The 16,611-nt window shown below is 44.4% G+C and overlaps 1 protein-coding gene across 1 annotated transcript; it reads left to right on the top strand.

Moving 5' to 3' along the window:
• The first annotated feature begins 413 nt into the window (after nt 1-413).
• On the top strand, nt 414-15,139 carry LOC119386954 (uncharacterized). The gene is made up of 5 exons (XM_037654249.2): nt 414-598; nt 7,104-7,255; nt 8,632-8,699; nt 13,811-13,897; nt 15,000-15,139. The coding sequence occupies exons 1-5, from the start codon at nt 488-490 to the stop codon at nt 15,137-15,139; spliced, it is 558 nt and encodes a 185-aa protein (XP_037510177.1). The 5' UTR covers nt 414-487.
• The last annotated feature ends 1,472 nt before the right edge of the window (nt 15,140-16,611 follow it).

Genomic DNA, 16,611 nt, shown 5'->3' with positions numbered 1-16,611 from the left:
TTAGCGTACGGCACTTGCATTGCCCGCGCAAGCCCTGCGTCGAAACATGTACATACACGAGTTCAATACTCCCCAGTCTTAATTGCTGCAACCCAATAGTGATTGTTTGTCATACAACACTTGTGCTATTGTGACATCGTAGAAATGTTGTATGAGGCAGACCTTTAATAAAGGGTCTCTTCCTAAACAAGTGTCTACGCTTTGACAGTGATAAAAATTGTAGCACAAAGAGATCTTCATCATTGCTTCTCAGGTCAGAGTTCCCTAATTCAGTTGCTCTCATTTTTTGAACTCCCCAACACCTGCAGATGCAGCATATTTCACAAGAACACTTATTTATAACACTGATTGACTTAGAAATAGCTCGGATATTTCATAGTGCTAACAAAATGTGGCACAGCAGAGCCGCAGCAAACAGTGCAACGGCTGTTGCGCGCCAATTGAGGACAGAAGGTTTCCAACTTTGAACACTGCTCGAGATCTAAACATGTGGCGAGTCTTCAGGGTCGTAAGCGTTATTCTTGGAGTTTTTGTTCTGCCTTTTGTTTTGGGCAAAGCTAAGCACAAGCTTCAGCGCGAAATACCGGATTCTGCAAAGGTGAGCCACCGATGACTTTATGTTAGGTTACTCTTAATTTTCTTCATTTGTGGTATATAGCGCCTAACTAGGTAAGGTACCGTCAGCGAGAACATGTGTAACAGGTCTTAGTCGTTTAAGCCTGGTCACTCTGAAAAAATAACAAAGTTTGCTTTTCAATAATGAGTGCCTTTGGCCGCTGATGTGCCTTCTTGCGAGGTGCAACGGTATGGAAAGATATTGTTGCTGTACGATGAGGATTCTGAGCAACAGAATTAAACGTAGAGAGAAGCATCTCTATAGCCAGAGGGTTCGCGTTCCAGGAGTACTTGTCAAACGATTGACCGCGGCTCTAATTCAACTTCTCTGAAGCAGCATGCCATGAAATCATGTCGCCAAAGACCTGGGGAAAGCGTTCTGTCAGGACGTCGATTTCCAAGTTCTATACTCCCTTAAGGCAGCGTATAACGCGGCCTTCGACGATAAATTCTTGACTAAGATCCGAGACGAACGTATAGAATCGTTTGCACAGGAATCGACGAGACGGAACTGTATTCGGACTCTCAATTTAATTGGTAGGGACTTTATTTGAACTCACCATGAAAAACTCCAATAGCATCGCATAAAACAAGAAGGAAAAGCTGAAGAATAGAATTCTTAGAGCAATAAAATACGGCCCTCAAGGAAAGAAGTGGACATTTTAATGGCTCGTTTTTTTCTTTGTTATACACAATATTAATGAGCACTAACAGACAATAATGCCAAGGAAAGAATAGGGGATGGTATCAGTTGTAAATGTAAGGTAAATTTGAAGAAAGAAAAGAGGACGAAAAGATAACTTGCCGCAGGCAGGGACCGAACCTGCGACCTTCGAATAACGTGTCCGATGCTTTACCAACTGAGCTACCGCGGCGGCCATCCCCCCGTCCACATTATGGGGTATATTTATTTTTTTTTTTATTTTTACATACTGCAGCCCTGTGAAAGGGCTATTGCAGGAGTGGGATTATACAGTGCAGAAAAGGTCGCAGCAAACAAAAGATACACGAAAAGTAACAACAAGAACAATTTGCAACAATTAAGGAATTACACTTTTGTTATACATAATGACTTTCAACAAGAATAGAAACATAATCATTCAGGGGGAGTGAACGAATGTGGCCAGGTATGGAATTCCATAATTCTATAGTGCGGGGAAAGAAACTATACTTAAATGTGTCAGTGCGCGCAAATAAGGTAGAAAGATTAAGTTTATGGAAGTTACGCGTAGAGGAAGGCTTGGCAAAGGACAAAAAAGCTGTGTTTGAAATGCGATATGAATTATTGATTATGTTGTGCAAAAATTTTAATGATTCCACATCACGACGTACCGAAAGAGGTTCTAGCTTTAGCTCATGTAGGGCTGATGAGGGTGAGAAATAACGGTCGTACCTGCGAAAAATGAAACGCGCAGCTTTCTTTTGAACCGCTTCCAGTCTGATTATGTCGCATTGTCGATAAGGTGACCAGACCGTGGAGGCATAATCGATGATAGGGCGAACAAGAGATTTATACATTAAAAGTTTAATATCTTTTGGGGCATTCTGCATTGTTCGACGTAAATATCCTAATTTTTTTAGGGCTTTAGAACATGTTAGGGCAATGTGAGTAGACCATGAGAGATCATGAGTAAATGTGACACCAAGATACTTGTACTGCATAACTCTGATTAAAGGGGAACCATTGAAAGAGTATGTTGCAATAACCGGCATTACTTTTTTTGTGAAGGATGTACATCTGGCGTGGGAGCGACAGTCAGCGCCGCCAGTAGCCATGACGGCGAGTGTGGAACACTCTTTCTCTGCCTGTTGGCGTCCTGTTGGCGTCGCCACCCGCATTCATCTTTTTGCGCGTTTTCTCACTTACCAAGAGTCTTGTCCCGGAGAGCTTGGTGATTTAATAATTGCAAAATAGTTATTTACTGATAATAGAAAAGTTGTTTTTCTTTCAAGTGGCTCTTCAAGTTTGTTCCACATACGTTGTGCATACATATATGTTTCACATTTACTCTCGAAAAAATGCTTTCTATGTGGGGCAAGCTACTTGGAGCAATTTTATTAGGGACAAGTACTGAACTTGTTTTGCTCCTTGCATATGGGGCTACCTTATTAATCTTTAACGGGCGGGCTAAAGGTAGATATACCAGACGCTTATATAGTTACATGTCTTTATTGTGTGTTTTATTTGCAGTCGTTATCATTTTATATCCCAAATACTAATCTGTAATCGCAGTAATAAATCCAATCTAATAAATATATACATGCAACTTATCGGAAGAGCGATCACAGAGCTCTAAAGCGGGGAAACGTTTTTGAAGTTTCCAGCCCTCCACTAAAACCAAAGGACTGCACGGAGTCTCGTTATATAGAATTCCTATACAGACACATTCTTTTCCCGTGGCTCCGTCATGGACCCCAGTGGTCAGGTGACGCGAGACAGACATTCACAGCCTGCTTTGTGTGCCCAATTTGTTAACGTTTGAACTTTCGTTTTTTTTTCGTTATATCAGGGCTCTCAAAATCACCTCAGCTGACGGGTCGCATACCCGAAAATGTGCTCCCGGAAGGGCCAGGACAGTAGCGAAGCTAAAATGGAAAAGTGGAAGGGTGTGGATAGGTTGTACCTAATATCAGTTAACGTTGCCATTTAAAAGTCTCACGGTTAGGTATTAAAACATGGTGGTCGCAGAGGGTGCCTCACGACAAAAAAAAAGCTTTAGACGTGTAATGCCTGCGTAGCTTTAGAACGTACCTATAAAGAAAATGAAAAAAAATCGGACGAAGACAGTCATGTGCTGGCCTCTAGGGAGAGGCCCACGGGCCGCGTGGTTGGGTCCCCTGCGCAATACAGGTATAGTGTGAGAGCTACATGACACTGCAGCAACACCGTTCGGATGTGCAGGAATTGCATAGGTTCAAAGAGCTTAAAGCGCGAGGCAAAATATATTCGCTTGACGAAATACCAGGCTTGAAGAAAAGACAATTACGAATTCCGTGCCGGGTGATGTCCCTTTACCTCGAACCATATGCATCCAATGAGTAAGCGTGGAGAAGGTTATTCACGCCTTTATTACCAAACTGTAACGAACACCAAATATAGATCGAAATCGCTTTGTCAACCTCCTGCCAGTCCTACGCGCCGTAGTACGGTGATCACCTTCTACGAGTACAAGAGAGAGAGAGAAATAGCAGAGGAAGGCAGGGAGGTTAACCAGAAATGTACATCCGGTATGCTACCCTGCACCGGTGTTGGCGAATTGGGAGTTGAAAGAGAAAGAGATAAAATAAATAGAAAGAAAAAAAAACGATCACAGCCGCACACACACACGAGAGCGTTCCGCTCATTGGCGTTCTGACAGGCCAGTAGTGCGCAGGAAGGCAAGTAGTGCTTGTAAAGCCTTCTTCTGCGACGTTATGTCCGGACGATGGCGTAGTAGTCTTTCTTCTGATAGAGGCTGGTCGTCTAACTTGTTGAAAGCGTGAAAAAGAGATTGCCTCTGCGGGCTACACTCCGGACGGTCACAAAGAACATGTCGAATTGTTTCTTCGACGCCGCAGTGTTCAGAGGCGGTGGTGTCGGCCGTCCCTATGCGGAACGCATGCGCATGGGCAAACGCGACGCCCAGCCATATTCTGCACAGAACGATAGCGTCACCTCGGCGAAGGCTTGATGGCAGTCGAAGGCTTAACATGGGATCAAAGGAGTGTAGTCGTGCACAATGGCTACCAAGTCACTGTGGGATTATCGGCAATGAACGGGCCTATCAAGCTGCCAGTTCACCCCATACAGAGGACCGCGACCTGTCGATATTTCTTTCTAGGACAGACGCTGCTCGGAAGTTCCGCATGCTCGCTCGCCAATGCATCATGTCAAATTGGAATGAGCCACATTTCTACCAGTACATTACCGTCATGAAGGCGTAGAAGATTATGATACGGAAAATAAAAGAGCGCGGTGCAAGCCATGCATAACAAACACTGCTGAAAACTGCAAGGAGAAGCCCTCAAGTAGGAGTTTAATAGGTGATACTGAATACTGTCACGACGTTCGGGAACGATAAAAATGAAGGGATAAGCTGCACAGCTACGTTCATTCTGCAGAGGTCCACAAAGACACCCTAAATTTGCTCCAGTGGTGGAAGTTAAGAATAACTGCCGACGCCTTCACAATTCGCAAGGCACCCCTGCGGCTAGCGCACGCAGTGCGAGAAACATTAGCGCGGCAGGATATCTGATGCAACGGTGGATGGCGTGCTTAAAGCCGGAATCTCTAGATAATTTGATTTTTTGCACAATAACACGTGAAGAAATAAACTATAAAATATGCCACAAAAGTCTTTTGGGGTGTATATAATAGCAGTGGTGGGATATATGAAAAGAATGCGACCACAAATACTTTTTTCGTCCTTGCGGCTGCCTATACGCATTTCTAAAAGTACACGTAGTGCGCACGGTTCGTTATAATCTTTATCTAGGCTAGTGCATTTACAACAAGGTAATAAACTTGGCTTTCTTCGTCTATCTTGCTGTGGCAAGATGCTGCAATGCTGAGGACAGGTGTGACGTATCAAGAAGCCGGGTGCACGATTGCCTTTGTCGTCAGAGCATGTATTAAGTTTCAGTAAAGAGCACAATAAAAACAATTTGAAGAGAGCGTTCTGTTCTCTGTCTCCTCTGTTTTTATTGCACTTCCTATCGAAACTGAACTCATGCTGCAAATCACTTTCCTTGACGCAATATCTGCCACAAGACGCTCTTGATCCCCAATGCATTTGCAAAAACAAAAAAACCCGCATTTCCCCGAAGGGGAGTATGAGGAAGTGCGAAGCACGGGGTGATGTTATGAGGGGGCGCGCGCGACTAAACTGCAGAGCCGAGCGAAGGAGACGGCAGCGAGAGAGCACGCGCCAGCCGACCCACGGAGGTCTGGCCGTTTTTAAGTGCAAAGCACTTTTACTGATGATGATGATCTGTCTTCCGAACTCGTTCCAAAGAACCCGCAACGCGTTGAACTTGTTGGCAGCGTTGCGCACGCCCGAGATGGGGCTCAGGTTGTTGTCGAATTACAGTCGATCGCACACCGCGCAGCTATATTCGAAGCTGCGGTCCAGGAAGTCTCGCTTGAAGCGCGCGTCCGGCCGATCGAATTCGAGGGCCCGCGCTCGCTCACGCATCGCGCGTCCCCGCGCCAGATCGGCTTCGGGGTGCTCGGCTCGCTTCGCACGCTTTCGTTCGGCGTCTCGCCGCCGGCCTTCATCACCACAGGCAATGCGCGGGGCGCGCGCAGCCACGGAGCGGAGGGCGGAGCGCGCGCAGTCACGTGGGGCGTGACGTCGCTGCGCCGTTGCTACAGACGCTCCTCTCCGCTCCTCGCGCCGTTGCTATGGGACGGCGGATTCAGGCTCGCTTATAAAGTGCATTCGCACTTAAAACACAAACAATTATATTATACCACTGCCGAACAAACATTCATTGTACTCAGTATATCCACTCAAGTGTCTCCACCGTGAGCCCCTTTTTACGCGAAATTACCGCAGGGTAAAGTACAATTGTTAGCGAACCATTCGCCATCAAAGCGTAGATATTTGCTACTTAACACTTTGCTGTAGATTCTATGTTGTGGCAACACCGCCTACATTATTGAATCGGGCCTCTGTCGGGCCTGATTTGCCGTTGGGCCGCGCCGGGCCGGGTTGGCGAAATTTTTTCTCGAGTTCGGTCCGGGCCCGTGTCGCGCATTGAATGACCGGGCCGGGCTTGGTCGGGTAAACTCGAACGAGTTCCGGGCCCGGGCCGAAAATCACGGCCCGTGCAATGCTATAGTACACAGAACCAGGTGGAGAAATAGAGAAGCAGAAATGCTTTCAACCAAGATCTCTCCAAAGCTACCAATTACTCTTATATCAGAATGAAACAGAATTTTATTACAGTATTGGAGAAGGCGAATTACAATGTCTAAAAGTGGAACAGTAAAAAAAAAAGTTTTCGCTATGGCTTTCTTCCCTATGGAAGCAATGTGAACGACGTAAGGCAGGCGTATTTTGAACTGCATGTTTATAAATAATCAAGCTTTCAACGCTGTTTCGCAGTGTGGGTGTGGAATACAATAACGACCTTAAATCATCAGAATACTGCGCAACTAATATCACACTTATTTTCGCGATGGGCAGACCGCCTAACTTACTGCTCAACACCTAAAGTGTTCACTCAACAGTCACCGTAAACTTCCAATTGTTCCGCCGGTATGTCACGCTAACAACGGTAATGTGTCAAACTTAACGATTCAGTGCAGTATTTTATGCTTGCATGAACGTTTCCCTGATTTATGACCATCTGCGAAATTTGGGTACTATCCACAATGAGACCATGGCGCCTGTAGGTCGCCTGTAAGCACGGCTGAAAATATACATATTCAAATATTTCAATGAGCCGTTTATTTGATGCACGTTATATCGTCCTGTTTCTGCAGACTTCCCATTTGTTTTCAGGTATTCGGAGGATTTCAGAGTGGCCTAGCACTATTCGACATTGACGAGGATGGTGACCTTGACTGTGTGTCTACTGTTCAAGAAGATTACGACGAGAGTGTACCCAGCGTAACATACGTGTGGCTCCTCAAAGGCATAAACGGACACGAAGCGTAAGATTCAGTTTAACACACTAATCCACGATTATATCGTACAGGAATCAACCTCGTTTGTTCTGTGTAGACGCTATGCATGTATTTTCTAATTTGCACCTGTCATTTGTTATTCCTAAAGCTTCTGAGGGGCCGCATTATATACTGAAAGGTGTGTGCACTGGGTGCCAGAAAATAAGTGTTGGGGAAACTGTGCCCCTCTTTCACATAGCATTCACAGCTTTATGTCGCACAATTACCGCGCTCTTTTCTGTTCGTGTTTTAGAAACACCGAGAAAAAATAATTTTTAGTAATTTCTCAAATATTATTCCATCGACATTTACGTTATAGGCCCTTCCTGCCTTTCATGCGGTACTGAATTTCGCAGTTCATTGGCCTGGCTACATCTTAATTACGCAGCGGAAATATCAGAACTCACATGGCAACATGAAGCTACAAACAGCGCATGAAATTCTGCTTAACGATATTAATCTTGCGAGTGTAGCTTTCTTTTATGTTTACTTTCTTGCATATTGGAAAGTAAACAGGGTTCTCTTGAATACAAAGAGAGACCTGAAACAATGCTTATGGCTTCGGTCACTCTGGTTTCTTCAAAAGATTTACTACACAAAATGTTTACTGGTGCATGGCTGCTGAAAGCACTTCGAGTTTTTGAAGCGCCCTTTGTGGTATTTCATTGAAATAACCTCATGTAAAACCAGCTCAGATTTTAGTCTCGGTGTAGGCGGAATCATATTGACTCTGTCGCATACGTGGACACACAAGATTCGTTCTTCATGCTCTTAATAATTTTCCCATTAACACACTATATGATCCGCATAAAAGCTTCCTTTCATCCTGTTGGCTGAGCAGGTGAGTCCCTCAAGTAATGAAACTTAAATCCCAAAGTTCACGCGATGCCATGTTTGAACGAAGGAAGCAAGTTTTATGAGGGCATTCGTAATTTGGCTGCATCAACTCAAGGTAGTCTTAATGATGCATGCATATATTTATACTGTCACTAGCCTTTACTCAAGATTTCACAATATTATCCGTAATTAAGCAACATTACCGATAATTTGCCACCACAATCTGATGTTAAGCAGAGCTGAGCAGATCGGCTAGTGTAAGCGTGTAAACATGGCATGGTTCCGGTATATTATGCAAGTAAACGCGATATGGGACCAAACCGTTTAAGCTGCAGCCATAGTTTGCTGTTTGAAAATCACAAACTCTCACTTGCTCGATCCGAACATTGTTTACTTAGTGTCGTAGGTGAATCAGTGAACGCCGCACTGTCTTATTCAGTCGCAGATTGGGTACTTTCGGGTTAAAGGCCAAAAATGTTGTAGCGTCTGTTCTCTAACACTTCATTTCTTTCCTCAAATCATCGCAGGCGAAACATATCCTTTTATGTCCGCTCCGGCGACGCCCCTGACGAGTTTTTGTTCAAGGACAAAAATGGTGATTACATTTTTCTGCCATAAGGAGAGCCTTCTGTTTTTGCGTGCGCGCGCCTGTGTGTGTGTGTGTGTGTGTGTGTGTGTGTGTGTGTGTGTGTGTGTGTGTGTGTGTGTGTGTGTGTGTGTGTGTGTGTGTGTGTGTGTGTGTGTGTGTGTGTGTGTGTGTACACTCGCGCGTGTCTGCACTTGCGTTTTCTTAAATATAAGCAGAGGGCTTAAATAAAAGCAGCAGTAAATAAAAGCCGCTTAAATATAAAGCAGAGGGCTTTAAGCAGAGGGCTTAAATATAAGCAGCAGTAAGGAATCGCCCTGTAATTCTCTTGTTGCTCGTTGTCATTGGAGTGGACCATAAGGAACAGCAGTCATCACTAATGTATAGTATTTACAAGTCCATGACAACCGTTGCACGTAAATAAGTAGGAGGTGCGTGTGGGGAGAGGAAGTTGAGGCAGGTACGCATTAGGTAGGTATGCATCTCGAATCCTGATCCTAACCATAGAGTTGATGTTCCCCACATTAGTGTGCTTCTTCTACTCTGCCTTGCGGAGGGCAATAATACAAATCATTCAATCATTTATTCATCAATCAGTCGTTTACTTAACGTGTCCAAGAACAATCGTAAGGCCTTAGTACTGGTCCATGCAAAAATATTTATGATAGTCAACAATGCAATGAAGGCAGTCTACAAGAGCAAATAGGCAGAAAGAAGAAGGGAAACGCTAGAACAAAAACTCAAAAGAGCAAGTCAAAATATGTTCACACAAGAAATATGGAGCGTATATCATCGCCAGTAAAGCGATGACTAGATATGCTTGGCAAATTTCTTTATGAACCCGCTCACTTGGTGTTACTGCTGGATTTAGAAATGTCATTCTATATTACGGAGGCATATTGTAATTGGTGATTACAAATTTTTGTGTACAGGTTACGGAAGAGTATATGCTTTTCTTTATTGCTTCAGCAACGGGAGTTTCAAAATAGAATTCATCTAAGGTTTGAATTTTACCGATGATGTCGATGTTTCATCGTGATGTCGAGTGAACTCAGAAAACTCAGATCGACCTTATTCCGGCGATGCGCAACAGCAAGTGTACAGTGCAACGGAGCCGAGACTTGTTTTTTAACACGAAAGTGTTTTATGCCGGGGTCCACCAATACTTTCATTACGTATTTCCGTCACGGAAGTACGTCAGCAAAATAAATGCCATCAGATAGCAAAGAAAAAAAATCTATAAGAAAAAGTCCCGTTGGCGGGAATCGAACCCATGACCTCTCGGTCGGTGACCATGGCTGGCGTGCGTTTAGCCCACTGAGCTACCGCCAAACAGTTACGGAGGCGACATGAATGCGCCTTTTATCTTTCACACTTGCCTCTCACAGTGACCTTGTATGGATGGACGCTATGAGCGTCCCTTTTATAACGGGGCGGTGACCACCAGGCTCGAAAACAAACAAACAAAAAAAAACGCGCCGTTACAACGACTGCCCCATTCGGCGCGTTTCCAATACAAGTTTCATTTCGTCAACGTTTTACTACACCGTGAGGTGTCGGTTTTAGCGCAAGCGTCGCTCATAGCATCAATCCCCATCGACAAATAGCTCTCCGACGCTCGCCTGGCTATGGTGGCTAGAATAGCCTGGCTGTCGCACCGCGTTGGCTGCTCGTCCTGTGAGAAGTAACGGCCTAGCTAGAGGGAAGACGTGACGCGCGTAGCGTTTCTCTTCGCATTTCACGACGCTTTGAAAGAGTGCATATCGAGCATTAGTGTTTATTATGTGCTTGTTGGTGCCATCTTCGCGCGGGATTCACCATATGCGGAGTCCACGTATATGTTAAGAACTTCAGCTAACGCAAGGGTTAAATCATGATCGTGGGCGTTTGTCGTCGGTACGGAGATGTGCCACTAGGCGTCAATGTGAGTGCGATGCGTCCACGTCAAGCGGTGCTATATCTGCCAAACGACAGTCGACATAGTACAAGCTCTCATATACCAATGCACTATAAACAATAAACTAGTTCTGTGACGACACGCTTCACTTTCGTGTTATACCGATTCCTATGACGGAGGGATCAACCAACCATCTTTTTTTTCTTTTTTGAGCAGCAAAAGTTACAACATACTATAAGGTACCCGACGGCCACTTCTACAGGCAAACGTTGAGAACATGCTCGAGCTACCGAACTTTTGTGGAGGCTTAGCTTTGCAAGGTGAAGTATCCGGTGGCATTCAACAACTTCAGTCTCCGTGCCCCTTTGGCGGTGAATAATTCAGTCATTCAACTTTATTTGTGTGAGTAAAAAACAACCATGATAATCACCTGTCTAGCCCGATAACGTCACACAGATGCTCTTCTAGCTTTCCGAGTGAATCCTCATAGACAAAAATATTTACTTTGTATTAAAGGAAACACACATTTACGCCATAGGTCACAGAAACTGCCCGTTTTTCTTTTCTTCCGAACAAGTTGCGATCGCTTCACTTGATGTGGAACTCATGCAAATTGGATAGCGGCAATACTCATTTGTCTTTCCGAAAATGCATTCACGCATCAAACTGCCACATCCAAATGATATCAAGCGACTGAGGCACGCTCTATTGAGCAAAATCACAAACACATGGAGGAAAGACAAGAAAAACGGGAAGAGGCTTGAGTTTTGCCTTCAAGAGTAGAGCGCGATAGCGTAACCGGGCTCCGTGTGCATCGCCTTCTCAACTGTTAGCCTAGCATCGGTACTCGGTGCATGCCTCAACCGTACCGCAAGGGGACAAACGTCTATGCGCGTAACACTGGCTGTTTCAAATTATCCTAGAATGCCTACTGAAAGAGCAGTTGCGCAGTGCCCACTACGTCATAATTCCTCCTTTTGCGAATCAGCGAATGGCCCACCACGCCAACTTATGCACCAGCTCACATCGTGGATGCTTTTGCTGATGACGATCATTACAAAAAAGTCGCAGTTTCGCCGCAAGGGCGAAGCTATGAATGCGATAGCAAGAAACTAATGCTATACAAAGTGAGGCTCGCCCATGGATACTCTCAGTTTCAACAGCGCTCCTGTTGCAAAGGCGGCCGAAGCAGCGAAGGAAGCTAGCGTCCTTCAAGTGTCGAGCTGTGACACTTGACAGTTCGCGCTCATCTTTTGTTTGTTCGTTTAGCGGCGTCCCTTGAGATCGAGTGACTTTCGTACGCTCCGTAACATGAGCGCGCACATTACGGTGAAAGCTCGAAACATCCTCTTCACCTCAGCAAGAGAAAACCGCGCGAGCAGACAGCGGAAGGGCAAGGTTCTCCCTGCGCAAATAAAAGAAGCGAGCGAGCTCGCCGACGACTTTTAAATGCGCCCGTCGCGCTCCTCGCGCCATCTCGCTGGTAATGAAGAAACGCTCTAAGCGCCTGCCGTCTCTGAGTCCTGCCAGCGGTAAAGGGTGCGTATATAACGCTCTCCGTTAGCTACCTCAAGGACCTGCGCTTTCTGGGGTAGTAGTTAACACCACGAGCTGAGGAACCAGAGGTCGCTGGTTCGATTCCGCGCTTCGGAAGCATTTTTCTGAATTATTTTTCTTTGGGACTTTGATATATATATATATATATATATATATATATATATATATATATATATATATATATATATATATATACGGTGCATGACGGCGGTGTCGGCGACGACACGAACCAGCCGAGACTGTCCATATAACTGCTATCGCAATAATAAGTCTGAGCTCTTTGTGATGGGTAGGCCCTTAAAACAACCACTCTTTGCGCAATTCGCATGTTTTGACGCCTGGCGTGAATTTGCGGTTCGGCCACGCAGTATCGCGTTATAGAGACTCCTCCCACTACAAGATATTAACATAGCGTTTTCTTTTTCGAAGCTGTTTCAAGCAATGGCGTCGCTCTGTGGTGTAATACCTGCTTGCCACGCAGAAGGCCCAAGTTCGATTCTAACTCGCACCAAGAGTTTTTATTATTTTGTTTGCATATTTATCGATTTTTCGGCCACGGACTACGCTGTTTTTTTGTGCTCATAGCCAACAACGCCGACCACGTCGGTGACACCGGAATTTCTGCGAAGTAAAAGTAATTTCGCAAAAACAGCAACATTTTGTGTTTTCGCATGAAAGAAAAAGCACAGCCTAAGACTACTACCTGGTTTCGTTTTTTTTAATGGTATTGCGAAGTAGCTGTCCTCTGAAGAGAACGCCTTGCTCGTCTCTTCATCACGGTAATCTGTTCTGACTACATGGCATATAAAGCGCTGTAGTCGAAACAGCATTATGAACACGATTTCTCATGAGCCACACGTAAAGGGTCTCTGCAGCACTTTTCAAAGCAACCATCGAATGGCTTCACTAAAGGAGTTTATTGCCTCACGAATCGACCGCCGCAAACATTTGTAGAATTCGTCAAGTACGAACAGAGTTACAGATTTTTCGCACGCTGTTATTGCTTTCTCTCTTCTCTCGTCCCGACAAACACGCTAGAAGCTATGAAGGGAGGGATGGCATGGGGGAAGGAAGGTAGGTCATGCCTATGCTACTGCTCGTTAGGTGTGCTCGCATTTATTACATCATGTTTTGAGCATTAATACGCACAAACGTAAGCTCTTTTGTATTGAAGTATTTGTGCTTGTGCGTACATGTTTTTTCTGCTCTAAATCGTTTCTGCAAACAAAATACGCTGGTGTTTTCTGGTGTTTTCACGTTCAGATATCATTTCTTCTGAGATACTGGAGTATTGAGAGTAATGCAAATTTTAACTGCTAATTTCGGATATTTGGGGATATACGAGAAGTCAACTCCGATAAACGTCCAATTTCCGCCAAAAAATAAACTCCGAAGAACGCCCTCCTAATTTCAAGAAAAATAAACTCATAAAACACGGAGCCCTAGACATAACCAGTAAGGCATTACTTTCATCATCTTTTTACAATAGATATACTTCAGCCAGATAGGTTCATTACAAGCAGACAAATTTTTGTCTTCACATAATGAGTGTCTATTAAGTGGATTCAAAGATTACTGACAGTGCTACAGATCTGAAAGACATCAGGTATTAATCCATTCCCAAAAATTGTGCCGATTGGCACGCGCACCCACCTATTTTTTGCAGATAACAAACCTCTTCAAACTGGTAGATACATCTATTCGGACTACAAGGACTGCCTCATTTTAGAAATGCCTTACCAAAACTCGCAAGGTGAGATAATGCCTGCACTGTGATGAACTTTACGGCGTGAGCATCAACTCATACTGAACGCAAGTTAATTACCGTCAACTTTCCCTCAATCTCCCTCTCTCCTTCCCTCCCTCTCTGTTTGTCTCCGTTTTACGGTCGAACTCCTGAATACTGCCAGCAAAGTTGTCGAGCTGATGACGAGGCAAAGGGATCTAATGCGGCGTCATCATCAGTTGCTCCAGGCTGCTAATAGCTGCAGACATTACATCATGCAGACATGCTGACATTAATCACTGTAGACAATACGCTTTGAGCAGTTAAAAAATGAAAACGTAGTAAACTCAGTATCGGCGAAGTGTTATGCACTAGGATTGATCAGAACTACTTGTTACTATAAATATACCCTGAGCGAATGAAAGCGTTTATCAAAGAAATGGATGAAATCATATAGGTGAAACCTGCATGCCGCCACTGTGCATCAGAAGCTCTGTGAAGCACCCGCACAAAAACATGTTACTATATTCTAAGATCGTGCACGATTTCTGACCTGGTAATCATTCATAAAGGGGTCGACACACCAAATGGAAACCTTGTATACGAGACGATTCGCTGAATCAATGCACTCTATGCTTCACTGTCGAATCACAAGAACAAAAATAAAGCGATCGACAGCTAAGAACGAAGGTGTGCGCCTATCACATGAATTGATATTGCGAGAATGAATAATTGATCCTAGATTCGATACGTGAGTTCATATCAAAAAATTATTTTATGGAGCTTATGCTGCTGCAAAGCAGTAGTTCATGCCGGTAAACTTGTCCACATCTATATGTGATGCAAGAATATTTGGGCATTCGTGGGAAACACAATAGCAATTCGAGGCATTGAAAGAAAGCTTCTTGTACTTGATGCTTATTAAAACTCCTTTTCTTCAAATCAATGGACAGACCAGTTGTAGTTTGCAGGTAAAGTACAATTTGCTCTGCACAACCACTACATCCAACTTCCTTCGTCAGATAGACACCAATTATAGCGATACCGATATCGTTGCTGCTGTTCCATTGTGACTACGCATCATGCGTTTCTCTCTTACTTGTAGACAGTAATCTTTTCTGCTCCACAGAATGCATGTTATGGATATCTTGGGAAGTAAAGGACAACATACCGAAAATCTGCACTGATTACTTCGAAGACAACTGCGAAGACTCAAAGATCTCATACGACGAAGCTACATGCAGCCCCTTCTTTCAGCAAAAAAAATGAGGACCAATTGCTACCATGAGACCATCGGTTCTAGCAAATATATTCTCATTTTTATTTCTTTGGGTAGAATTTCCTTGCACTTTTATGGCATGAGATGACACTATAAGGACGGCCTGCTATATGCCCCTTAGTTTATTGCTTTTAGCTTTGTGTCGTTTTTTGTGCAGCAATAAATGTCGTTTTTCAAAAAAATGGGGGGAGTGTTTCTGAAGAGGTCACCAGGTCGAATTTCACGTTTTTCAATAATCCTCATTGCACCTCCTATCCATGCAGGAAAATTTGCGCTAAACTAGAAAAGGACAACACAAAGAAGGAACATTTAAACAGATCGAACGCACACTACCAACTGTTTTTATTGAACGTAGAGAATCAGTTAAATAGTTCGTTCGTGCGCTTCGTCGGTCTTGCCCCAGAAAATTGCAGTTGAGTTGTAACACTACCTGCAGGTAGAGCACTGCGCGGGCTCGGGCCTACCCGAAAACCTGGACCCGGCCCGGCCCGTGGGCCGGGCCGGTCCGGGTAAAGTAGTTTTAACGGCGGGCCCGGGCCGGGCTCGGGCCTGAATCTCCGGGCTTAGGGCCGGGCCTGGGTTTCAGGTGGCGGGCTCGGGTCGGGCCGGGCTTGGACATCCCTCAATTCTTATTTTATCCCAAGGGAACGATGTTTTTACGTGTGCCACACTATTTAGAGAAGTTTTCTGAGGGACAAATACAGAACTTCGTTCGCTTATTGCACGGAGATACTTGATATGTGAAAAGAACTAGCTAAACGTAAATATACCAGACGCTTATACAGTTATCTCACTGATATGTGCTTTATTTGCATTGGTTATCATTTTATATCCCAAATGTTATTTTGTAATCGCAGTACTAAATGTAATAGATTAATTTATACCTATAACTTATCATTGCAAAAGTGATCACAGAGCTGCAGAGCGGGAAACGTTCTTGGATGTATCAGCCGTCCACTAAAACAAATTCTGCGCGGAGTCTCGTTACATAGAGTCTCTATCGAGAAATGTTCTTTTTCCGTGGCTCCCTCACGGCTTCCAGTGGTCATGCGACGCGACATGTACATGCACAGCCTGCTTCGTGTGCCCACATTGCTAACGTCCGGGGTTTTGTCTTGTTCCCCTATATGGTGTGAGATCTACATAATACTGCAGCAACAGCGTTGGAATCTGCAGGAATAGCATAGGTTCATTAAACAAGGTGTGGGCAAAGTGATATTCACCGGAAGAAATATCTGGCTTAAAAAAAGGAAAAAAATGCCAGGCCTGCGTGGAGCGCGCAGCATGCACAGTCACAGCGAGAACTCTCGCCACTTAGAAGGTTCTTACACAAGATTACGATGTAGAATTCCACAATTGAAATACTACATCCATAAAGCTGGACTTAAGGCATCCTCGTTATGCATGTTTTGCAAAGAAATCGAAACAGTAGAGCATTTCTTTTTATTTTGTCGCCGCTGTT

The sequence above is a fragment of the Rhipicephalus sanguineus genome, chromosome 3, assembly GCF_013339695.2.
Source record: "Rhipicephalus sanguineus isolate Rsan-2018 chromosome 3, BIME_Rsan_1.4, whole genome shotgun sequence".
Classification (NCBI taxonomy): domain Eukaryota; kingdom Metazoa; phylum Arthropoda; class Arachnida; order Ixodida; family Ixodidae; genus Rhipicephalus; species Rhipicephalus sanguineus.
Note: the sequence above shows the minus strand (reverse complement) of the source record. Positions and strands in the feature narration are given on the sequence as shown.

Coding starts and splice junctions, on each gene's coding strand:
- LOC119386954 (XM_037654249.2), top strand. CDS start 488: ATGTGGCGAGTCTTCAGGGTCGTAAGCGTTATTCTTGGAGTTTTTGTT. Junction 7,256..8,631: donor GGCATAAACGGACACGAAGC/GTAAGATTCAGT, acceptor AAATCATCGCAG/GCGAAACATATCCTTTTATG. Junction 8,700..13,810: donor TTTGTTCAAGGACAAAAATG/GTGATTACATTT, acceptor TATTTTTTGCAG/ATAACAAACCTCTTCAAACT.